The sequence below is a fragment of the Martes martes genome (assembly GCF_963455335.1).
Source record: "Martes martes genome assembly, chromosome: 2".
In the NCBI taxonomy this organism is placed as follows: Eukaryota; Metazoa; Chordata; class Mammalia; order Carnivora; family Mustelidae; genus Martes; species Martes martes.
Window position 1 is genome coordinate 3245719 of NC_137889.1, and position 26756 is coordinate 3272474.

Consider the following 26756-nt stretch of genomic DNA (forward strand, 5'->3'; position numbering starts at 1 on the left):
AGTATGTCCATTTAACCAAGGAAGAACCTACGTTATTAGACAAATGCGTTACTCTCAGCCTATTCCAAAAGCATACAGTACAATGACATGCATTATAAGATATGGGAATAAATCACTGAAAAAAAGAAGTTTACTAAAAAATGATTTACTAGTAACCTAGTTGTTTTTTTAAATGATAATCTAAGAAAGACATTTTATCCATAGTTTAGGAAGTTAGAAAGTTACATTACGATAAAACTTTAAAAGATGTTTTAAAGAAACAGAGAAACTAAAAATGACACTTGTGGATCTCTAGCTCATGACATAAATATGTAGTTTTAAGTTTCTAAAAATATTCTTTATTTCTAAGTGTTCTGATCTTTCCGCTTTATTTTGATTTCCTTAACAGAGCTTTTCATGGCACAACATCTTTCCTACACAACTCTTTCCTATCAGAATTCCTTTTGCTTTTCAAGTTGGGAATTAAGTAAACAACATGCTTTCTTAATTTCCCCTTTGTTCCTAAATTGACATTTTCTTCTTTGTTTGTGGTGGTGGCATGTGGTGTGGGCGGTTTGCTTCTGGCTTCTTTTCTCAAGATCTCTGGCTTATATAATTAGCACTATCCGTCTGAGTACTTTGGGAGACCTCTTTTGTTGAGCAGTCAAAATTATTCTCTTATAAAGCCAAGCATGGGGCCACAGGCTAACAGGGATGAGGGCGGCGCTTGCCGCATCAGCCTACAAGAAAGCTAGTTAGCATCCTCTGTCGGTAAGGTGCTTTTCTTTCTGTAGAAAAGGACAGAATGTCTGCCTCCTTCATTTTCTTTCCCTTTTTCTTTTCTTTCTTGTTCTTTTTCCCAGTTCTGAAGCCAGATTCAGGTTTGCAATGGCTTTTATTTTCTCCATGGAGGGCGCCTATTAGCTCAGTCGTTAAGCATCTGCCTTCGGCTCAGGTCACGATCCCAGGGTCCTGGGACTGAGTCCCACCTCGGGCTCCCTGTTCAGTGGGGAGCCTGGTTCGCCCTCTCCCACTCTCCCAGCTTGTGTTCTCTCTCTTGCTGTCTCTCTGTCAAATAAATAAATAAATACAATCTTTAAAAAAATTCCCCCCTGAAAGGAGACTAGAGTGGACTCTTCACTGTCCTGTTTCAGGGCGGACAGACAGCCGGACTCAGGATGGTTCAGGTGTTCCCTGCTGGGCGGAGGTTTCCTTCCTGCCCCGCCTTCTGGGTCCACCACGGACGAGGATGCCCTGCGGACGGGGTGACCATCTCCTCACCATTTTAGATGGTTCCCGGGTGAAACATTCCGTCTGGAGATCTGAACACTCCCTTTTAAGGCAAGACGTTCCTCTGCTTTCCCGTGAACGGAAAGACCCTGAAAGCCGCCCCGGCTCGCCCCGGGAGAGCGCCGGTAACAGGACCTGGGGTCTGAACAGCAGCCTAGCACTTGCACGGCCACCGCAGACCCAGGTAAGAAGGCTTGCACGTTCCCTGGTGCTAAAGTGATAGACACTCTGGGCCAGAAAGCGTTCCTGAGTCTTTCCCACCCGCGCCTCTGCCCTTCCGAAGGCTGCATCTGTAGGAAATGATGAAACAGATTTTTCTAAGGACTTCATTTCATTTTCAGGTCAAGATAATCCCTAATGCAAAATTTATCTAATTAGTAGTTGATGTTCATCTACTTAATGGCAAAACTAAATATCAAGCTGATTTCACGATTTTTCTGTTTAATTTCTTCAAAGCGATTATAAAGACATCGAGCTGCTCCCATCATGCTTATTCCACACGAGGCCATCTTAAAGAAAATAGTATTCCCTGACAGTTAATACGTGAGTTCACAGTGTCTCCATCCAGATATTTCAAAATGTTTCTTTCTTCCACGTAGAGTACAATTATGTCCTTCTAAGTGGGGAACGTCAATCGGATTGTATCACTTCCCTAACCTGAAAGATGGAGAAAAGGACACTCCTCACTCGTGTCAGTTCTCAACCTGATTGTGTGATCCGGACTCTCTCTACCTTTTCCCCTCACCCCCTCATCCCCAGCCTGCGCCTCCCGTCTTGCTGCTGACTCAGCTCTGCCCACAAGTCTACTCCCGTCTTCTATTCGTCTGGACCCTAGGGTCCTTGACCTTCTCACCTCCACGTCGACCAGGCGGAGTCCTGGAAGGAAGCCACACACTCAAAGTGATGAGTGGAGGTTGGGTGACAAGAGGGGCTGTTGGGCATACCTGTAGCTGGGTTTGAGTGAATGACGGGACAAGTTAGAACTGTGCCCCTGGGTTAGTAGCAGAGGGTTGCCCCAGCGTGACAGTTCCAGGGTGAGGGGACTGTTACTAGAGAGGAAGGAGCATCTAAGAGAAGCCATAATGGGCCATCCCACAAGAAAGGGGCCCAGCGATGAACACCCCTGCCCCACTCCATTGACTCCTGGCCTCCTCTGTCATTCCCCACCGCCAAGACCCAGTGAAGAGCCAGCGATGAGGGGCCGCTGCTGCATCCCGTCCTCGGAGCACAGAGCTCAGGGAATGAGGGGAAGCAGGTAGAGTGGCTAACCAAGGCTTCTAGGACAGCTCCTCTGTCCAGTGAGCTGCCCTTCCCAGGGTTGCTTCTAACTTCATGCCCACGAGCACCACCAAGTTGTAGACGTGTGCCTACAGCATCGTGCCCTCAGACCACCACTGTCTCTCTCATCCCTTCAGCCCAGGCGCCTGAAGCCCCCATCACCCACCCCATCGCCTGGAGAATCCCTGCCCACATTTCACGTCAGCTCTACCTGCGATACACATTCAAATCTAGGAGATCCTTCCTACGTTGCTCCTTCCCAAGCACCTGTCGCCTTCGTGGTGCCCAACACCTGGCCATCTGTCCAGCCTCCTGCCTTCACTTTGGCCTCGCCCCCACCCCCACAGTCTACACTCACACACCGCTGTTCCTTGACGAATGTGTGTTGGATCAGGCCACTGTCCCACACACGATGGCAGTGGCTTCCCACAGCAGCAGACACAATGCTGATGGGTTGATCCTGCATGATCTTGCTCCTGCCTAACTCCAGAGAGCTCACCCCCCAAACTCTCCCCCACAGCCGACCACAGTCTTCAGCAGACCTACTGCGTGGCACAATCCCACATTGCAATGTTGCACTTGCTGGTGCTTCTTGCAGAGACAGCCCCAGGACAGCCACAGGGCTTGGCCCCATGTCACCCTGCCCCTCTCTCCGCAGAGATGCAAGCTCTGCTGACAACATCCCAAACACCCGAAACTCCCCCCAGTCTCCAACCCTTTTCCCACCCCCTACATTTTCCTCCATCATACTTCTCACTGCCTGGAAGCACATCGAGTCTCAGATGCCATCAATTATGAGATATATCATGATTTCATGCAACACTGAAAAAGAAAATTTTTAAATGTAGCGTGAGGTCTTCTTTCTAATGATTGTAAGATGCATCTCAAATCAGAGATGTTAAAACACGAATGTGAAAAAAATCCATGCCTTAAAAGCAACAAGACATGTCATGTATTGTTATTAGTTATAGCACCAAAAAATAATACATTATCGTTAACGAGCCAGAGAGGAAAACTCACATTTATGCCAGAACCTGACACAAAGTCTGGTTCTGGTCGGAGCTGCGGTGAGGATCCTGCCTTCCTGACTAGAATGTGGTAGGCACCCGCATTCCTGAAAAGAACGTGAAATCTGGGAGTCCTGGTCCTTTCTGCATTTTAGCTTCTATGTCTGTAGACCTTACAACAGTGCCTGGTACAAAATACATACTCCATGCCTATTAATGAAATCAACGATTTAAACTAAATCTATTGAGTCGTGTTATCTCTGTGTCTTTCATGTCCTTTTCTTACCTCTCTACATCTTCTATGTATTTTATTACCGATAATAAACGCTACAGCAACGTGATTATTACACATTTTCAAAGCAACAAAAGTGTAATGTCTCATACACTCTTATGCACATGACACCTTAGAAGGGATTTCTGGACAAAAGATATTTTTTTCAATATATTGACAGCATTTTTAGGAATAAGTCTAAAAGGTGTTTCCTTTTCTTCTCGAACGAAACGTTGTCAGTGGCTACAAAACTTTTCCAATATGCTAATATGATTAAGGGATTATTATAGATGGAAAATCTAGGGTTATGTCAATCATTATTTTATTACCTACTTTATGTATCGCTTCTCTAAAAATTAATGTGAAAAAAGTATGAAATAATAACATGGCTAAAAAAGAAGAAAAAATGTAGACAGGAACAGGGAAGGAGACAGCCTGAAAAACTGACTTATTGCTCATTTAAAGTATGGAGCTTAATTCTTATCACCAGACTGTGGTTCTCATGCATCAAAAACCTTCAAAGACTGAAGGGCAAACTCATTTTCTTTGCTTGATCCTCCTGGTACGGAGGGGAAAAAATCAAATGCTCTTGTATGAATTTATCATAATATTGTTCAAGGGGAAAACTCATAAAAATCCTATCTGTTGCTCACTTGATTTGATGTATCCTTGTCTAATACCATCATTCACAGAGTATAAGATACGCATCCTGGATGGTGGACCCGCTCTCCGTGTGTCAAGCCCAGCCCATTACCACTGGTTTCAACGCAGGAAATTTCATCTATGAGGTGGAGTTTGCTTTCATATAAAACATACTCTGACAATGTATGCAGTTCTGACTATTCCCAGGCTGAATTAGATGGGCTGTATGATTTGTAAACAAGGTTAACAAATATTTATTGCAATGGACAATGGAAAAGAAGACAAGCCCTAGCAGCTTCGAAGAGTCCAATAAGAGGAAATCCACCCAACAAAGAGCTGGGCGGCAGCAGCTGATTCTCAAACGAAAGAACAGATTATGCTCTTCACATATAATATTAGAGTCATTAAATTTTACTGATAGAATTAATACATTCTCTTTCTAATAACTGTAAAACGGAAAACAAACAAACAGAAAAGATTATCTTGCCAAAGCTGCCCGTAGCTGCCATTAGATGCAGCTAACTGATTGCTGCTTCGAAACTCAAGCAAGGTTTTCATACACGTAAGAATGGAGGAGAATTTTGTAGAATTTACAAAATAGAAAAGGTATAGAGGCAGAACTGGGAAAGTGTGAATATTGAGGTTCCGACTGTGACTTAGTCAAGCATTACTATGGGGTTTTATTATTTTTGAAATAAGTTTTATTTGGATGATTGAAGGTTCACATGCATCTGTGTTTATACAAACACACATGCACAAATACAAAAATACACACGTGCACACACACACACAGACACCCACACATCCACATGCACACACGTACTCATGCCCACACAGAGAAACACACCCAAGCCCACATGTATTTACACACATTCAAAAGTACACACATGCACACTTACACATACACACACTCCCTCCCTAGTGAAAGAGCCCAGACATAATTTCAAGAAGCAACAAACATTACAAATGCTCAGATTATATCCTTTGATATCATTTTCCACGCAGGACGCACAAGCCGTCTTGGGTGAATGAGCGGCTTCAGGCCTGCTATGTAGACAGTGTTGGGGTATTTGCTCTGCTGGATGGCGAGGTGGCGGCCACATCCTCAGGAGGTAATGTGGGAAGGTGCCAAAGGCAAAGACAGCGCAGCTCAGCATCAAGAAGGACAGTAAGTTCCAAAGACTGAAAAGAACCATCAGATAGGTTTAACTCCATGAGCTCCTAATAATACAACAATAACATTAACTGCATTTGGAGCAGGAGTTTCCAGTTAGGGAGATTTCTCCCCATTCTGGGGGTTGGGAGGTGTTGGAGGACACTGTGGGGATTGAGAAGTCTGGGGAGGGGTGCTGCTGCTCTCTGGTGGACTGAGGCCAGGAATGACACTTACACGGGACAGGCTCCCTTGTCCCGCTGCCCAGAGGGAGGCATTGAGCCCAAATGTCAAGGGTGCCAGGGGTGAGGATGGGGGTAAACAGAAGGGCAAGCACTGATTCCTGTCTTGCCTGCAGTACGAACATCACCACCGGGTAACCCAACAGCATACTTCTCACAGACGCAGCTCTGCTCATCAATGAAAAAGGAGTTCCGTTAGAATGTTCCCTCTGCAGTCCCTACTCAGTGAAGAGATCTAGCTCCCGCCTATCAGAGACGGTGTCTCTTGTTGGGACAGCACAGCCCGAGGGACTGTCACCTTGCTGAGAAAACACATTCGAGTCTGACTGAGCCTCGGTTTCCAGGTACCGACTGACAGCAATTTTCCTAAACACTAGCGGGGTGTATTCAGCAAAACGCATACTGTGCCAGTCTCTACGGGACAACTGACCCTCTTTCTTCACAAATAAATTGGAACAATTAAAAAAAAGAGGGGGAAACTATAAATTGAGATACTTGCAAAAGACATCAATCGATTACAATCAAAACCAAAGGCTGCGTCGTAATACATTGAGGCCCTCCGGCACACCAGAATCGTGGAGAAGAAAACCACATTTCACATACTCTGAACACACTATCTGGGTCTCACTGGTGGATGAAAATGTAATTGTTTAATGGCCCCGAAGTATGGGGGCTAATATGTGCTGAGTGCCTGTCACCTTCTGGAGATAGGCCTATGTGCCTACATAAAGCAGCATCTCACTTAACTTTCACCAGAATCTTGCCAGGTCAATGGGAGGCATCCACTTCAGAGCTAGTTCTAGGCAACATGGAGTTAAGTCACAAGAGATAAACTTAAAAACATAGCCCAGAACTGGTCCAGCCCAGCCTCGGAGGCAGTGATGCTCCCAGCTTTTTCATTACACAGCTTGATTTCAGAGCAGAGACCTCATGAATGTGAGAGTGATGAACCTGTGCACCCCAGACCATAAAAGAGAAAGCCCGGGAAAAAAGGATCTCAGTTGGGAGACAGTCGCAATAGTCTAGGTAGAGATACATGGTAAATGGTGAGGATGGCAGACACAAGGCCAGGTCGCAAGCGAGGGGTTCTGATTTATTTTAATAAGATCTGCGAGAATAAGAAGAAAGCAGTGTAAATAGGAACGGATACAAGTTTGAGGAAAGACAAAGAGAACACCAGGAATGGCAACGGACGGATTATATCCTTGAACAAAAGAAAGTAATTCAAGCCGGTGTGCTATAGAAAAAGGAAAAGCATAAAATTCAGATCCGTCATTTTGACTCCAAAGGAGATTGTACATGGAGGAAACAATGAAATGACTTCATGTTCTGAGCACACCGGTGGGAGCATGGACATAATGGAAAGCCAAAAATACTGTCCCAGACCCGGATGGATAATTACATTCTTGACAAGAAAGTGAACAGTTTGGAGAGATAACAGTAAAGTTGAAATGGACTAAAACTAATTTGAAAGTTTGTTGTAATGGAATTGACTCCAAGAAAGGAACCAGCCACAGCTTCAGGGACAGGAGCACAAGGAGGGGTGCGGGGAGAACAGGGCAACCTGTCTTTCCAACGCTGCACTGGACCGCAGGAGAGAGACGACCCAGAACTGAAAGCATTTATGAATCACAATGCACTGACTCTCCTAGAATCAGGTTTCCTCTCTAAACAGCACTCCTTAGGTAACGGCATATTTATCGAGCTCATCTGCAAAACACAGAGCAGTAGCCACTTCCAGCAGAGGACCCTGTTAGAGACTTTAATGAACTTTCATAACAATTTTTGCAATGTATCTAGGCAAAGGCCCAGGTGTGAGCATCCCCACTTCACAAATAAGGAAACTGAGGCTCCGATGAGTACTGAATCGCTCACTGGTCCTACTGGCAAATCAAAGCCAAGTCTGGGTTGAAATACTGGGGTCATATCTAAATCCCACATACAAGTCGATTATTCTAATGAAGGCTTCACACTGTGTAGACAAAATGGAGAGCTGTTTAGGAACACAGTTAGAAACAAACAAGGTTCTTGTAAAAAGTAAAGGAGAAGGAGGAAGAGAAGAAGGAGAAAGAAGAGGAGGAAAAGGAGGACAAAATAAACAGGAAAGCACGCCGCTCTGCTCAATCATCTCACTTAGGACGGACAGAAATGCCTATGATAAGATCATCCAGACTGGAATGCTGATGTCTATTTGAAATAACTCACTGGAAAGACAAACCAGCATTGGTTCTGCTCAGTAACTAGCAGGTACCCTTAATAAACCTTCTAACTTTAGGAACACAGGGAAAAATGAGGGCGCCTCGGTGGCTCAGTGAATTAAAGCCTCTGGTCATGCTCAGGTCATGATCTCAGGGTCCTGGGATCGAGCCCCACATCGGGCTCTCTGCTCAGCAGGGAACCTGCTTCCTCCTCTCTCTCTCTCTGTCTACTTGTGATCTCTGTCCGTCAAATAAATAAATAAAATCTTTAAAAAAAAAAGAAGAAGAAGAAGAAGAACACAGGGAAAAATTACAGCACTAATTGAGTTGGAGGAAGAAAGGAAATAATTAGCCCACCGTCTGCTTGCACATAATGACTTGCTATTAAAAGAGTTGAAGATGTGAAGGAAAAAAAAAATTGGCAGAATATGAGTTCATCCTCAGGAAGGTAGAACATTCTTTATAAAATGAAATACTGCACAACGGCAGCTGTTGTATTTTGAGTACCTCATTACTAAGAGGCTTTAGAAAACATCAAAAGAGCAATAGAATTGATCAAAGAGCAGCCAGGCCTGATAAGAAGATGAAAGCAGCGCGTGGCAACAGGCACCCGTGCACCCACCTCCCTCTATGCCCATCAAACCCAAATTAGCGAAACGTGGCGGCACTTTTTTTTTCCTCATGACACAATTTCAATAGAATTCAATATTTTAATGAAATAAAAATGCTAATTTTAGTAGTGAAGATGAATACTTGGGCCCAGAAAAAGGGAATGGAATGAACAAAAGAAAAAAAAGAAGGCAATGGCTTATGCTTTTTTCAAAGATAAAACTACATTAGGTACCATTGGAGGAGGAAGTAGAAATCGAAATATTTAGGGGAGGAGGGGCTCCACCGACAGGCTGCTGGGAAGTCCCGGGGAGCGTGGGGGGGCATTTGGCTTGTAGTACTGTGGGCAACGGGGAGCCGGGGCTGATATGCAGCGAGGACAGGTCAGAGGTTTCTGTAGGATCACGCAATGAACATTGGATCTTTTGGTCTTTTAAAAGCTGATTTGTTCTTTGCTGCTCAGGTTCTCATTTTGGAAACTGTTCTGCGTCCAGTGCGCGTGATTCTGGTGGGAGCCTCGCCCGCTGCTCGGGGCTGAGAGGTGGCAGGTCCCTGGGAATGGCCGATGGGATTCTTCCTGGAGAGGATCCAGGAGGTGATGGTGGGAATCTCAGCCAGGCAGGACCTCGAAATGATTCTGAGGACTCAGGCTGATGCCACAGGAGGTATTTCCCTCGTTCTCTGAGGCCATGAAGTAGACGAACAATAGAAGCTCAGAGAAACTGAAAGTTTCTTTAAAAAAAAAAAGATTTTAATTTTCTGCCATATATAGAAATCTTCTCTGAGAAGGAAGCCATGAGAAGAGCAAGCAGAGCTGGGAAACTGCGAGAGGGCGCCAGTGAGGCCGCCTGGCCTCCAAACGCCGGCGGGAGGTGGAGCTCTCTCACCTGTGACCAACAGAGCTTTGTTTTTTTGTCTGTTTGTTTGTTTGCTTGCTTTAAGACAGAAGAATTACAAAAAATACAAGATCGAAGGCTAAGATGGCAATGAGAATGATGCTCCTTAGTCTAAGCGACGTAAGAGGGACTGACTTAGAAGAAAAGCCTCCGAATGTCTCTTGATGAAACCAGCCCTCAAAGGGGACAAGGAGACTGATCCTGGGACAAGAGGGGTCCACTCGTCCTTCTCTGAGGACAGCAGGACAAAGGATGGGTGCAGAAGAAGATGTCTATGAAGGAGAAATGCTGAAGAAGTTCTTGTGCTGTAAAACACAAGGCTTTTCCCCTACAATGTAGCGGGGGAGCCTTGCTGTAGATGTGATGAGTGAGGTTGGAAGGAAAGTGAAGGCTGGCAGTGGTTACTGTAAATCTGTCCATTCTACGTGACGGGACTGCCTGCCGAGCACCAGGGAGAGTCAGGTGGGGGAGCGGAGGACCGCGGGGTCCACTTTGGCTTTCAGTGGCCCCGGCACCTCTCCCAGGCAGAGACCTACTGTGCGCCCGCAGCCGCGTGAGCCATCGTGGAGGTTATACGCACATGCTTCAGGCAACGATAACTAACTTCCTCCGTCCCAGCATCGCAGGACACAGGTCGCTGGGCAACCTTGCCCACCCTGCACTAACTTTGGAAAGATTGTCCCGCTGTCACGGTATTCCAAAGGGAGACCCTGTACCAACGTTAATAAACAACCTTCTTCAGGAGAAACAAAATGCAGGAAACCACCTGAGAGCGAGTTACACTGAACGTGAACAATTGGACAAAAACAGGAATCAGAGAAGCACCAGTGAAGGTGCTGGTGACGTTCACCCGCCACAAAATGGGGAGGGGTCCCAGGAAAGAGCACGTTCTGCCCAGGCCCTCTCAGCCCCAATACTCAAGTCTTGACGCAAAAGGTAGTGTTGGAAGCATCAAGATGCAACTAACCTTCGGGATTATTTCAAGAAATAAGAAAAAAATTAATTATTTGCATTACAATAATAATGGTGTAAGTCTGAACAATCTTAGAGGGAAGTGGAAAGCAAATGGGTTTAGTTTGAAAATACTTGAGAGGCTGGCTTTGGTTTCTTTGCTTTTTAAACATTAGAGGTTCTAATCAGCACAACTCTCTATTCCTCTCACTGCCATTTTCTCCGTGTGCCCCTACGTGATCCTACAGTATAAAACGGGATGGCTCTGCCCACGTCACGGACCACCCGAAGCACCTTCAGTGCCTAAGGATAGACAGTGCTGGGGAAGGGAATCTTTCCTTTCTTGTTCTATCTGTTCCCTGCAGCAAAGAGAACATAAGCACAGGACTCATGTGAGAACACGGAAAATAATATTTGAAGTCTTCCGTTGGAAAGTTTCAAATTATTTTCCACGTTCAGAACTTTAAGACATTCCCTGCTGCTCTGGTCTAGGACCAACGTGACCCGCTACAGGTAGGCCCTCTCGCGGCAGAGAAAAAGTCAGGGGGCTGGAGGGATGCGGAAACGGCTCCACCGTCTGCGGTCCCCGGGGGCCTCACCTTCTCTTGTGACCGTGCGGCATTCAGAAAGTCACCTGATTTACTGCTTCCATCTCCGTCCCCCCTGCCTGTTAGGATTCCCTACAGTGATAGGAAGGGACCTCAGCTTGCCCCCAGCTCTGCTTCGAATTTGCCCTGGACTCGCTGCTGACCACCCGACGGTACGACCTCAGGCATAACTGAGTCATGATCCTTCAGAGCACTGTCTTTCCACCTAAGAAGGTGGTGACAGATAATCCTCTCCCATTTTCTGGTAGAACGTAGGGGACGCTTACATTAAACATCTCTGAGATGCCCCGTCACACGCTCTCGGCACAGCTTTCCCCTGGGCATCACCCCGTGGTTTCCCACCTGGTTGACAACGTGGCTGCCTCCTCTCTCCATCTCCATCTTAGCGCTGGGGTATGCCGAGGGGAGGGTTTTCATTATCGGAGGTAATGATCACCTCTCTTTCTGCTTGCTCATCATTCCTGGAATCAGCTTCCCACGGAAACCAAATATTCATGGAACTGTTGATTTCTATTTTTCTAGAGCTGGAGAAGAGCCTGCAGGCGATCTGCTCCCACCTCTCACAGGAGATACAGCGATTAGAGGAAAGAGAAATTCAGAGCAAATTGAAGCTTAGATCTTTTGCCTGAAGTTCTGCCCTCTTGGTTATCCTGTTTGGGGAACTGCTACCCTTCTGGAACTTTCCAACCCTTGTATGGAGCCTGCTTCCCCCAGATGGTTTTTGTCTTCATTTACCTTCTCACTGCATTAACCTCCCTTACGCTTACCTCTAATCCCTACAGAAAAGCAAAAAAAAAAAAAAAGAGAGAGAGAGAGAGAGAGAGAGGGAGAGAGATTCAAAAATATGCATTTGGGCTGAGTCACAAAGAACCAAACATGATGGAAGGACACTTCCAGCTGAGAGATCAGAGCAAATGCATGTGGGTTAAAAAACAGGATATATGTAGAGAAAATACTAGTTCCACTTATAACTTTGAAATCCGTAACACAGAATGTTTCTCATTTTTATTATTTTTTAAAGATTTTATTTTTTTATTTGACAGACAGAGATCACAAGTAGGCAGAGAGACAGGCAGAGAGAGAGGAGGAAGCAGGCTCCCCGCTGAGCAGAGAGCCCGATGCGGGGCTCGATCCCAGGACCCTGGGATCATGACCTGAGCCGAAGGCAGAGGCTTTAACCCACTGAGCCACCCAGGTGCCCCTGTTTCTCATTTTTAAATCAGTAATTTCAGTAATCCCCACAAGGACTCTACTACTTTGTTGCAATCACTAAACATTCTAAAGGAAACAGGATCATGGAAGAAAAGCCCAAAGAGGTTGTGGAGACATGGCAGAACAAAGGAAAAAGAAAAAACAAAACAAAACAAAACAAAACGCTCAGCAGTCTGAATGCCAGTGTATTTGACTCTAGGATGCAGGTGGTGACGACGTCAGATGAGGTTATACATTCAAAGACTCACAACACGGGAAAAGGTAGGAAGACAGCAAATGTGGCCCGGAGGGGGGGGGGCGGGGGGGGAAGGAAAGAAACTTGTAACATGTAACATAGAAAGATACATTGCAGGGCGCCTGGGTGGCTCAGTTAGTTAGGCATCTGCCTTCAGCTCAGGTCACGATCCCAGGGTCCCTGATGGAGCCCTGCACTGGGCTCCCTGCTCAGCGGGGAGTCTGCTTCTCCCTCTCCCTCTACTCCTCTACCCTCTCATGCTCTCTCTCTCTTGCTCACTCTCTCTTTCAAATAAATTATATCTTTAAAATAATAAAAAAAAGAAAGATACTTTGCTAGTTTCAACTATTCTACAACCTCTTCTCATTCATCCTCATTGTCAACGCTTTCATTCCTACCCCTGCCCAGAGGTTGCCCAGATGCCGACTGCAACATGGTTCACAAACCGGTCTGCCCCGATTGTCTCGCTCCAGCTCATCATAGTCATGAAATTCCACTCCGTCTCCTTGCAGTTTACGTTGAGGCTGAACCTTTATCTGTGACCAGAAGGTTAAGATGGGATTGCTGGCTGCAGCCCGAGCTGATGGGCCGCTAGACCTGGAATTTAAAGGTCACGTTTCCCCATCACAACTCAACGTCCTCTTGCAGGACACGACCTGCTCTCCTGGCTCATACATGCTGATGCAGCTAAATATTTAATAGTGGCTTATCTCACATCGTTAAGAGGAGGCAGTATTTATAATTCACTCTTAAAGTGTAACCCAGGGAGAAAAAATAGAAACTTGGAGTAAGCGGCGCTCCTGACATACATTTTTGTTCGAGCTGGGCCCATGCGGAGTGTTAGCGAATCTTCACACAAATTCTTTGACGCATTTGGCAACAAAATGAATAATGATCTGAAACTCGATACTGTTATAGTACATATTTCTGTTGTCATTGTTGTGTGTTTATTTTTGTTTTAAATGTAACAGCATATGTGAGTCCGATTGGGTAGGACAACCAAACACTGGTTGGGTCTGTGTGTGATTTACCAGCAGAAAACAACAGCGACAACAAACAACTAAAACCAAATGACTCCAGCCACTAGCACTCAATTATTAATATGTTTTGCTATTGTTTAAATAAAAATACATGACCAAGTTATCAGAATTGTTTGCTTTAAAAACATAACTCCTGTGTTATAATATACCATATAGTTTTTATTTCATTAAATAAAGCTCTGAGGAAATTCATCTCAAGAGCTATTTTATAGATTCAATTTTTATATCTACTTATACTAGTAATCTCGGTAAAATTTAAGAGCTATCTGATGAAGAAGTTTCCAATAATGTTGGTTGAAATAACACACTTCTTAGCGAATCTGCCATTTTTCTAATTTGGCGACATTTGTGTTTACCCATATTACTTTACTCCTCATCTACAAGAGTATACATATTCTCTCAAAGAGCTTTGGAAAGGTAAAGTAGCAATACAAGCATAGTTTTATTGTCTCTCTTTTACACTCGGCTCTCACTGTATATAAAATGATGTGTTCAAATGAGTTTTGTTTTTTTTGGCTGAATTCCTAAACTGTGGAATTAGCAACGCAAAGGAGGCTACTAGTGTTCTTAGAAGCAATTGTAAAGTTGTTTCTATGAACCATAACAATTTCTCCTCTAACTCCTCTTTCACACACACAGAAAAATGCTGTATAGCACAAAATTATGACAAATAGAAACTCTGCTTCTCCTAACTGGGTTAGTGGTAAGCACACTGACTTCTGACTCCATTATCAAATTGCTAAACACGCCCCATCTAAGGAGACTTATAATCAAGAATTTCCTATATACACTCAACATTAACCCAATCTTGCTCTAAATCTTACATTCTCAGGGGAAAAAAAAAAAAAAACTTCTAAAAAATTCTATGAATTACTATTTATAAATGATCTCTATCAAAGAATAGTCTGTTAGTCTCAACATTTTTGGATATTTTGTACGTATATATGAATAGACGCATATAGATAAACATAGCATATATGTGTATATTAACATATATAAACACATTTATAAACATTACACAACAAATATTCAAAGACTATTTCAATTAATACACACTTGGGCTTGAATGCCTTTACGGCAGTATAAATGAAAACAAACAAGTGAAAACCCAGCAAGAATGTGACATCTAAAATCTTAAAACACTGCAGGCATATAGAAGAGAGGAAAAGATTGAAGAAGAAAAACCCCATAAAGCTGAAAGGTAACGTGCCCTTTAACTCATAGGCAGAGCTGCTTTAAGATCAAGGTATTAACACAACATGAATGCATTAAACAATATACTACATTAGAAATAGAGTATATTTTACTCAATATCTTTTTTTCTATTTGTATAAGATATCAATTTTATTCTGTTTTCCTCATTTGCTATCATTACCTAAAATTATCTTCTGTCGAGTCTAAAATGCAAGCTCCCAGGAGAATTGTATCTTAATACCAAAAACCATGCCCAACACCTTGTTGAAGCCAATGAGTATTAATTAAGGGGATGAGCTCTGCAAACCTAAGTGAGTTCATTCTGTCTATTAGAGCATGGTGCACTTTGGTTTGCTTACCAAGACGAAGACACCGTGTTTGCCGGTATAGCCTGGAGACAGAAAACTGAATAAAATGGGTCTCTTTTCTCAAGGACTGGGGGACACACAAGACACTAACTCTTGGCTGAGAGAACGTTGTGCCCTAGAGCCATAGAGAACACTGGAGGGAAGGCGTACTCCCCATTGGTTGTGCTAGGAGAGGCCTCACCACCTGGGCAGCCCTCCAAATGGGCCTTGAAAGCTGGGGAGAATGTGTCCAGGCAGAAGGGGTGAACCAGGACCCGTCAGGACAGGGAAACAGCACGAATACTGCCGTAGGAAAGCGGACGACATATGAGGTCCAAGAACGCCAAGCACACATGTGCCGCAAATGGCCGCTCTTGCAGAGATGGGTCATCTGGGAAAGGATGAGGAACAGAATTCATCTCATCCTCTGTGGCTGGGCCATTACGGAGGTCCACCGGCTGCAGGTGGAGAAAGACAAGGATGCATCAGACAGAACGTGGACGGGAATTGGAGACCGGCAGCATCGGTGGCTGTGTGGGGGGGACACACAGATGCGAGGGTATTCCATGCTGACCTGGGGGACACAGATGTGGGGACTCTAGGAGCTGACATCCAGCCATCCTTGCAGTGCAACTCCACCACCACAGAACTGTGGACCCTCAAAGAACACCCCTCCATCCCGGCCTTAATCTGCATCTTACTGAGATTTCCAGGTGACCTGCACCACATCCCAGCAGGAGCAGCAGATAATACTGAAGAAACGTCTAACCACTGGCTCCTGGGGAATTTGTGCACAAACCCATCGCTTTGCCATTGCAGGAGTTCAGCGATCCAGGGCGGGCACCTGGAATTCACGGAGAGTCCAGGGAAAGGAGACGAAGGGAACCGAGGGAAGGGCAGCTGTTTGTTTTGGGACTAGGTACGAAGGCGACTCATCACACGGGGACTCAAGCAGGAGCAAATTTGGGTGTTTGCACCAGAGTGACACCAACAACTGGAAAGATCCCAGCTGTGTGTTCATTTCATTTCTCTTCGACGCGGCTAGAGTTACATAAAATGGGAGGCCTAAATTAAACTCTTTAGGAAAGAAACTGGAGTGGACTTAAGATTATCCATAAGGGTCAACGGCCCAGCATGATGCTACAAGTCTCTAAACAGTCTGGGAATTCCTGTGGCTTTGGGCATCCTCTGCCCACTTACTTAGTTGGCGTATACAGTCGACCCTCAAGCAACATGGATTTGAAATTTGCGGATTCACTTATACATGGATTTTTTTCCCTATAAGTACAGCACAGAACTGTAAATTTATTCTCTCTTCCTTACAACTTCCTTAGTAACATTTTCCTTACCTTAGCTTATTTTATTGAAGGCAAACAGTATACAACACATGGAACCTGCAAGACGTGTTAATCAACTGATTATGTCTCTGTAAATGCCCTGGTCCACAGCAGGCTGTGAGCAGTTGGGTTTTGAGGGAGTCAAAAGTTATACTTGGATTTTAGACTGCACAGGGGTCGGCGCCCCTAACGTCCTTGCTGTTCACGGGTCAACTGCATTTAAGGGACAGCTGCATGCCAGAGACTGCGCCGTCACAGGTGGTTGACGAGCTCCTTGTACCCCAAATCTCCAACCTACTGGGCAGACAAACAGTTAAGGAATTAGTGTGATGGCGTCAGCATGAGGCGGTACAGGGATGTGGAGAGGGGCATCTAGGGCAGTGCATGCATGTTAGGCTTATTGAAGAATGTAATATCCGGGCTGGGACAGAAGGAGTTACAAATGATCCGCATGAACAAAGATCCTTGCTGGGGAAGAGTATCATGCAAAAGGAGAGGAAAAATGATGCTTGACGATCCGGAAGCCTGCTATGGCTAGAGCACGAAGCATATACAGGGGCAATGCTGGAGGGAGAGCTGGGGTTTGGTAACTGGGTTTCATTATATTCTGTGGGCTCTCCGTGGTTCTCAGAGTGCAAGAAGATGCTTGGTTTTCATTCTCGAGTAGAGGTGATCTGGACGGGACTGCCGGTGTGTGTGGATTAGAAGGGACAAGCCAGCCGGGAAGGAGGGAAAGGTGACATTTCCATGACCAGCTGGGACGGATACAAAGGAGGGCTGCCTTAGAGTCTGCGCAGGGGATGTGATGGGAAGTTATTCATGAGATGGGACTCACAGAAACTTCCAGAAGAAAGAACGAGACCACCTACTACAGACACTGCTAAGAGATGAGGCAAACATATGTTGTTCATACTAACAGTTATGAACCTGCTGCCCAGATCCTCTGAAAATGCAGGGGGATGGCCTGGCCGCTGTAGAGGACGAGGTCAGATAAGGACATACCGCGCTGTGTGGGTTTCAGGAAGTCGGTACCGGGAACATGGCATCTGGCACCAGCAAAGTACATGCTTCCGGTTCTGGCCCCAGGGATCGAAGGTCTTGGACATGGCCAACACCCCATTTCAGGGGTGTTGATGGAAATGACAGTAAGTTTCTTCTTTAGCCTATTAAATGACCAGAAATCCTCAAAGCAGCCCACTGTGAGGAAACTAAAATTTAGAACACAGGAGTTCACTGTGTGGCAGGATATTTTGCCTTACAGGGCTTATTAGAGACTGTAGGGTATGCCGTTGTGAACTCCCAGATGTGTGCCTCTCTGGGAACTGCTCTCAAAGGACTCACTTTATACCAGAGAAGGAGCCGTCAGCGGGTGTAAGCGTGGAGCCCAGCGAACTCAGCAGCTCTTCACCTGACAGAATGACGGGTCTCCCTCGGGTGGCACAGCGTGAAGCCAGTGCAGAGACGATGCAGTGGGGATGGGATGCCTTTCGGCGGGACAAGGCAACCACCTGAAACCAGCAGCCCGACACGGCGCCGATCCCCCATACGTGGAAAGCACGGGTCAGGGGGCTGAGGGGCGGAAGCAGGGGTACCGGCCCCCCGTCACCCCAGGGCTGACTTGGGAATGTGTGCTCCCGAGCCTCTCACGTTAGGTTCCGTGGGTCCAGCAGGATGGTTCCGGAGGGAAAATGTTTCACCAGTGGAGATGGAGAGGCCCAGTTTCACTTTAAGCCTAACCTGCTGCCTATCCCCTTCCACAGCTTCACGCCAAAGGATGAGCCCGCAAGGAAGAAGCCTTCGGAAGCGTGGGCTAATCTCCCCAGCCAGGAGGAAAGAAAGGGGCAGGCGCTGTAGAGAGAAAGAGCGGGGAGAACACCTGTGCCGGGCGCGCAGACATTCCCCGGGGCGTCTCTCGGTGCGCCCGCGCGCAAGTAGGATACAAACGCACGGATGCAGCAGGCACGCCTGACAAGGGCACGGCGATCGGGCGCTGAGACCCGTCAGGGATGTGGGTCTGGGTCTCCCTGCCTCCTTAGCCACCTGGACCAGCAGGGGGACGTGCAGAAGGAGAGGGGACGTCAGCCGGGTGGGGAAGGAAGGCAGCTGTGGGTAGGAACTCCAAGATCTCCCAGGACCTGAGACCTGTTAGACACCTGGATGAATGGTTCCTGGATGGACAGATCCCACAGGGTCCACCTGAATATCCCCCTCAGAACAAGCTTCTCCCGAGGGCCGCATCCCTTGGCAGCAATCTCCCCTGGCAGGATTACGACCCTGCCCCAGGGCGGTCCCACAGCCACGGCGCAAGGTCCTGAGCGACCTCCGCCCCCTCGCATCTGTTGAGGAAACCCCGCAGAGCCATCCCAGATCCAGAGGTCTGGAGGAGTAGCAAAGGCACCAGGCACTGTCCAGCTTCTCCCTGACCCCACGCGCTTCCTTCCCTCCTCTTCAGGGACCTCGAAGGCTTGCTCTTCTCATACACAAATCTCCATCCAGATCTGGCTTCAGGACTAAGGCTAACTTGTCACAGATTCAATCCAGGCCCTTGAAGAATGTTTTGTACCCACTTTAGACACAAACCCATATTTATCGTGAAGAAGGAAGCACACATTATAAATGCTCGGTGATCCCTGGAAATTTGCACAGGATAAAACCTAAGTTTACGTGGAGTTATTTCACGCAGCTTTACCTTGTCCTAAGGGTTTTCCAAATCAGTCTGTTACTCTGACAGGCACCCTCATGCCTGACTCTGTCTGAGTATCATCCTTGCTTCACACTAACAAGGCCAGGAGCATGAGCTCAGTTAAACATGGACCAGCTTTTGTGGGTTTGGCGGTCACACCCCATGCATTGAATTTCCCTTGGATTCCTTTGAGACGTACAATTACTCACATAGATGATGAGGAAGAGTCTGTGTCAAGACACTGGATCAAATCCAACCATAAAAGTAGAGAGATACTGTATTAATCAGGGTTCCCGAGAGAAAAAAAAAAAAAAAACAATAGCATATCTCCTAATCTATCAATCTCCTGATCAATCAATCAATGGAGAGAGATGATTGAAGGAATTGTTTCACATGACTCTGGAGCCTGGGATGTCCAGACCCAGGAGAGCCAATGACGTAAGTTCTGGCCCAAATCTGAGTCTGACGAGAGGGGAAGACCATGACAGTCACAGAGAGCCCAGCGGAGGGGCCAACTCTCCTCACTCAACATACTTTTTTAATTGTCCATTTTATTGTACTTTCCAGATACAGCATTACATTTTTTAACAAAGGAAACTTTGTGGCGACCCTGCATGGAGCAATCCCATCAGCGCCATTTCTCAAACAGCATTTGCTCATTTCTTGTCTGTGTCCCATTTTGGTGATTCTTGCACTTTCTCAAACGTTTTCATTACTGCATTTGTTACATGATCTGTAATCAGTGATTCCAGCTTGCCAAAAGCTGAGGTGATAGCTACCATTTTTTAACAATAAAGTATTTTTTTAAAGATTTCATTTTTTCATTTGAGAGAGAGAGAGAGCACACACAGTGGACAGGGGGGAAGGCCGAGGGAGAAGCAGGGAGCCCGACATGGGGCTCCATCCCAGGACCCTGAGATTATGTCCTGAGACAGACGTGTAAGGGACTGAGCCACCCAGGCACTCCCTCAAAAAAGCATTTCTAAATTAAGGTAGGTACATTAATTTTTAGACATAATGCCATTAGGCTCCTAGTTGACCATGATACGGTGTAAACATAACTTTTATATGCACTGGGAAACCAAAAACAAACCTCATTTGCCTCACTTTACTGCTATATTTATTTTACTGTGGTGATCTGGACTTCAACCAACCATATCCCCAAGGAATGACTGTAGTCAACCCTTCAGCGGATTGGATGAGGCCCACCCACACTGGGGAGCCAAACTGCTTTAAAGATCCAGTCAACTAATTCAGAATTCAACCTCATCCAGAAACAACCTCGCAAACACACCCAGAATAATGTTTGACCAGATACCTAAGCACCCCAGGCCCTGTCAGGGCGCCACATGAAATTAACCATCACAAGGATCTCAAAGATTACACAGTGTCAGTGGTGTGTCTGCAGGGCTGTCTCCCAGGGGTGGCAGAGATGAATTCCCCTGCACTCAGTGCACCACGGAGCAGCCCCTTCCCGCTCAGCACAAACGCAGAGACCCCTGAGCACAAACAAAGAGGCCCCAACTCCCTTTTCCACTGTGTTCACCAGACATAGGAAGACAGTTGTGTTTCTGGTACAAAACAGTAATGCTGAACTCAAATTATTTTACTGCAATAATTCTTAGCGTGAGCCTAAAATAGATCTTGTATTTACCACACAGGAGCACAACACAGGGAACATTTCCTTTAATTTACCCCCTGCTAAAATTTAACTAGCTATGGCAAATCACACAAAACATGATTTGTGGAAAAGCAGTTCATCAACATGTATGATGAAGGCCAACCACACATTATTTCTGCAACAAAAAAGATCCAGAGTTAGCGCACTCAACTCTAGACAGTGACGCCCTAAAAAAGGCAGGCACACCAACACGGCAAACTCCTGATTGTTTAGGCAAATATCCAGGCCCTGAGTTTGTTTCTCAACCTTCCTTGGTGCTAGAAGGGACAATGGTCAGGAACTGAAGTGAGAATAGACTTTTCCCTTTCGTTTCTGGTGAACAACGATCTGCTATCATACACGATGCATATCTTAAATGTACATAATTGCATGGTCCATATAATATTTATAAAAGAATTGTACTGTGTTGTTAAACACAAGGTGGTTTACAAAGCATTTTTTGATCCTCAGTAGTTACTTTTATAACTTGTAATAAGAAAAGAAGATATTTTAACAGAAAGTGGAAAAACTGTGCAGTAAATGTATGTTCACTTTCCATATTGTTCTGGTACTTGTAATATATGTGATGTAAATGTATATACACTACACATGTGTATGAGCTACGTATATTACAGATTCATAAACCACATGTGTGTGTGTCATACACAATCATACAATAACTGCGCACACACTCGGCCACACAGGGCTGGTTTAGCCAGCTGTGGGTAGTTATATCTTTTTTTCCCCTTTTGGATTTTTGAACAGGTTATTTCGAATGAAATATTTTCATGTACATGAAGGTTTTAAACAACCCTTGGAACCAACAAGGTATCTCACCTCTCCTCCCTCACTCTTTCAGATAGCTCACAAACCTCGCAAAAATGCTGTCATTTTTTTTTTTTTTTTAACTTTGCATCCCATTTTCTCCAACACTCTCTTACGGCAAACTCGGTCATCACGGTCTCTGCAGCCCTCCGTCGCACACACGCGCGCGTGACCGCTCAGCCCCGTGCAGACCTCCTGTGGCCACTCTGGCACTAGCGGCAGCGCCGGTTCCGCCTCGGTTCCGGAGTTTGCCTGGAGCTCTGTGCTTGCCAAGCGTCGCCAGGCTGTGTCTTCGGTGGCTCTTCGTCCTGACTACTCGAACACAAGCTTTTCTTTAAAAGACTAAATCAACCCAGGATACTCCAGGCATCATGAGGGAAGGCTCTCGGTGAATGTCTCTGAGGGGTAAGCGATGGCAGCAAATACAGAGAACTGGGGTGTCCCCAGGACCGGGAGCCTGCAGTGACGGTGCTGCATGGGTGGGCGGTTGGACCCAAGGTTCTCCTGCACAAAACCACTGGAGCACCGTTGTGCTGGGGGTGGGGGAGAAGAGGCCACCAGCAGGGTCCACCAGGCTTCTTCTGGAGGGAGAACAGAGCCCAAAGCAGCAGAGACCGCGAATGTCTCAGGGCAACAACGCGATCCAAGGATCTGAGGACCCCCCAAAACTTGTGTATCCCTTACAACACGTGGGGAATTCACAACCTCTTGGTGAGAAGACGACGAACAGATAAGGGGTAATGTGGGGCCCCCCAGTGACACAGTGTGAGGATGGGGTCTCTGAAGGAAGTTCAAGTTGATTTTGAAACAAGAGGCGGCGGCATTTCTTGCATATCAAGTTCCTCTGGAGTCTGTGACTCACAGACAAACTGAGATTTCAAATCTGATATTACATGTGCTGAAAATTCTGGAAGGACACATAAGGAAAAGCTGAGACACTGCCTTTGTGAAAGCTACCTGGCAAGACGAAAGGGAAGGGAAGGGACACTTACTTTCTTACATACTTTACTATGAGCGCGACTATTTATATCATGAAAAACCTTACTTAGAGGAAATCTCAAAATTATTTGTATGCAGATAGCAGCTCACATTTCTTGCTCCATGCGCTACGGGATTTCCATGGTTTAAGTCATTTGAGCTCTACAACAGACTTGTGCAGCAAATGTCATTACTATACCCTCCCTTGTCTTTCCGAACAAGGAATCTGCTGCACACAGAGTTTAAGTAATTTGCCCTACGTTACACGGCTAGCAGATGGCACAGCCACACGGCGTGTTCTCCACCACCACGAACCACCACGCTGTATGTTAGCGAGAGGCATGCAATACCGAAACCTAGACGTTTGGGGCGCCTGGTGGCTCAGTCCCTTAAGATCTGAACCTTGGTTCTGGCTTAGGCCATGGTCTCAGGGTCATGAGATCAAGCCCCTTATTGGGCTCTGCATTAGTGGGGAGGCTGCTTGAGAGTCTCTCTCTCCCTCTCCCTCTCCCCACTGCTTGCTCTAAATAAATAAATAAATGCAATCTTTTAAAAAACTGGAAAATTAAATCATGTGTAATTATCAACTACATATATTTTTCTGACAATTATAATTCACAAACATCTGCACTTTATTTTATTTTATTTTTTAAAGATTTTATTTATTTATTTGACAGAGAGAGACAGAGAGAGCAAGAGTAAGCACCAGTGGTGGGGAGGGGGAGAAGCAGGCTCCCCACTGAGCAGGGAGCCCGATGCAGGACTTGATCCCAGGACCCTGGGATCATGACCTGAGCCGAAGGCAGACGCTTAACCCACTGAGCCACCCAGGTGTCCCAAACAACTGTAGTTTAAATAATGCAATTATTTATATTTTTGACAATAACCTTTACAAGTGGCTTTTATTTTATCCCTATTAGCTTAATACAGCAGTCTGGAAATAATAATTTCTACAATGTTTCCTTTCCTTATAGCATTATCTAGATTTTTTAAATCCTCAAATATTATATTAGTTTTTCTGTTTTAATTATCTCTTTGACTTGGAATATTATTTTGTCAAAAGATAATGTATGGTCTTGAATTGGTAATCTCTCAAAGACTGATGGCCTTGACTATGTTTCTGTGACATCTCAAGTTATAGCTATTAACAGACTATTGAGCCAGTAAACACAGTATCAATTACAGCTAAATGTGATGATAATTAATGCTATATGGTCATTCCGGCTGAAATATAACACTTGGAAGAATATTTTATAAATATAAGTAAAATGTAATGTTATAAATATAAATAAATATATTTATTTTATAAATATAAATGGAATTATATTTTAATTGAGAATATTTGTATCTCTTAAGAGTCAAGGATTCATGATTTGGCAATGACGCTAGTCCCTCTAGTCTTCGTACTATAAACCCTATGATGTGTGTCTTAATGCTGCCTGAGTCAATTTACTGCAATTTGCCCTGTTGGGAAGTATTTGGTATTTCACTGATGCTTTCAGATTTCACCAAAGGCAGTAGCCAGTATAGGTCATGTGGAAAGGACTCCACTCCTACCATGCTTTCTTGAATAGCTGTATGGTTGTGCAGAAGTTCAATTAAAGGTCAAGTCTACGTATCCAAATGTCAGGAAGTACTCAGTAATTATCTGTGCTTTCGAGCCCTAACCTTTGATGGGATGTACACATCAAGTCTGTCGAACCATTTCTTACTGAGAAGAGCCATCAGCTCCCCGTCCCACCCCATTTTCCCAGCAAGGAGGAATCTTTCACAGTTTATAGATAAGGACACTGATGCTGGGCTCTCCCCACCATCGAACTTTCTAGCATCGTGACTGCTGCCACTCACAGGGAGCGTGCAGCTGTGCCAGCCTGGGCTCATTCCAGCTCAGGTCACTGTCACTTGAGCCTGCTTATGGTTTGGGGTTGGAAGATGCTTGTTAATGATCTACCTCATTGGCTTGATAGGCAATAAGTTCTGGTTACGTATGTTCAGCTCCTGAGACTCTACAATACACCGTTAGAAAATGAGGCATACCATCCTTCTACGCAAATTCACAAAGTACAATTGAAGAAAATAAAATCCCACCTTTATACGTCTGCTTGTCTCACTTTCATCAATACACACACATGTGGATCATGTTAAAGATTTTGAGAAAATTAGCAACCCATGAAGGAACCTCTAAGATATTTGAAAACCCATCTCAAAGGAGAAGTCAAAGAACACACACACAAAGACAATTAGCAACACTGACATGAATTTGATAAGAGATGCCAAAGACATCCTTAGCCATTGGGCAATCACTGATGGTGTTTCCTCCCCACAGAGTTCCCGTGTGTTTCCGTGGTCAGGGATCACCTGCCTGGTATCAGTTTTCTACAACCTTCCAAGTAGGAAATAGCTCAAGAACAATGAAAGGCACAGACCATTACCCCATCCTTTAACCACGAACACTGCGCCAGACATTGAAAGGATAATGAGTAATTTTTTCTTCCCGCCCAGGGGAACTTCAAAAGTTTTCCTGACAATGAAACTTACAAATTAATTATTTCTTTTCTTTTAACGGCTCCCCTCCAGCAAAATAACTCCAGTAAAATCATCACCATTTTTATTGTATTACATTACTCTGTAATTCGTTAGTTCTCTAAAATTTTGATACCTTACTTATGGAAAATGTCTAAGTTTTTAAAATGAACATTGTTATGTAAAACCCAGATTTATGTTTTATTCTGAATGGCCACTGAGTATTTTCTTATACTACAGACTAAACAGTTTCTTTTTAATCATTGATTTTTCTTGTATTAACCAAAATATATGAATGGGGTTAAGATGCAGTTTCCTGGTTAGTTTAATAAAGTGACAATCAGTTCACAGGCATTTGTGTGATAGTAGAACGTTGACCCAGAAAAGATTTCTCTTAATTTGCATTCATGATGGTAAAAGGTTCTTCTCGATCTTGTTGAAAATGATTTCAAATCAGTTTGCGGCGTGTTGAAAGGATGACATCAAATGCAAACGATAGCTTAAATATATCCTTTAAAGTTTTATAAATAAGTAGTTTCATGAAATATTTTATAGACCATTTTAATCTGAGACATCTTACTGTTTCTGGGGACAGGTATGTATTATCTGAGCATAAGAGAATGGTTTCTTTCTCTTCGTCAGAAAATTACAGGCTCGAAGCTGAAGACAGAGGCTTCTCCCCCGTGACTTGGATAATTCAAAAGGGAGAAAGGAACATGTTCCCAAGCCTCTTTCACGTTTATCTCTCGAGTCAAACTGTTTGATTACTGATCTCAGGAACACCAAAGAGTGCAACTGAACGAAAATGGTCTGTGTATGCGCCACTTAGAGGACGCCCCACGTGAGGCCCTGGTTTATGGGACACACAGCTGTACTGCTCGACGGAAACCTTCTCCCACATGATGGCTCTCGCACATGAATTCAGAGGTGAAGCCAACGTCTCCAGAGTAATTGTGACTCCTAACTCCCACACCACCCATTTTTCTCCTGCACGAGAACTGGGTAGAATTCTCTCCACCTTCATATAGATTTCTCTGTTTTCCAGTTCAACAACAACAACACACGCACATTTGTACAGGAGCACGCACAGAATGGAGCTTAATTAAATCAATGCCACTTCGATTCATTGTTCAAAATGCTTCCTCTAGTTAATGGGCGTCATGACTGCCTCTCGGGAAGGGAGGAAACGCCGAGACCCACTGTGTGCTCCCTTCTCAGAGCCTGCGCTCCCGTCGGCCTGCTGGCGGCACAGATCATGGCAAGCCAGGCTTCCAACTTAAAAAGCCTTTGCAAAGAGAGGACCACAAGCGGAGCTCTAACTAAGGGAATGGCAAATAACCAGCCCCTGTCTTTGAAAGCATGCCGGGGTTATGTGTATCTCACACGTGGAGCACGGCGCTTGCCGTCTGTAATCACGCTAGCTTCAGGCGTGGGGGGGCGCGTGGGGGCCCTACCTTGGTAGACAGCTTTGAACCCGGGGGACGCGATGCTGTCGTCCGACTGCAGGTGGAGCCACATCTGGTTGCTCATGCTCACGATGAGGTCCGGGACGCTGGACCCGGTCAGCCTGGACAGAAGGGAAAGGTGAGAACCGTTAC

At 45.3% G+C, this 26756-nt stretch overlaps 1 protein-coding gene across 1 annotated transcript in view; it reads right to left on the reverse strand.

Moving 5' to 3' along the window:
* The window catches only part of CSMD1 (CUB and Sushi multiple domains 1), a gene marked incomplete at both ends in the record, with an annotated part of 1981616 nt that overhangs the window by 420497 nt on the left and 1534363 nt on the right, over window positions 1-26756 (reverse strand). The window contains one exon of the mRNA XM_080796866.1: window positions 26613-26725. Within this exon, the coding sequence (XP_080652992.1) occupies window positions 26613-26725 (113 nt within the window). The remainder of the gene's footprint in view (window positions 1-26612; window positions 26726-26756) is intronic.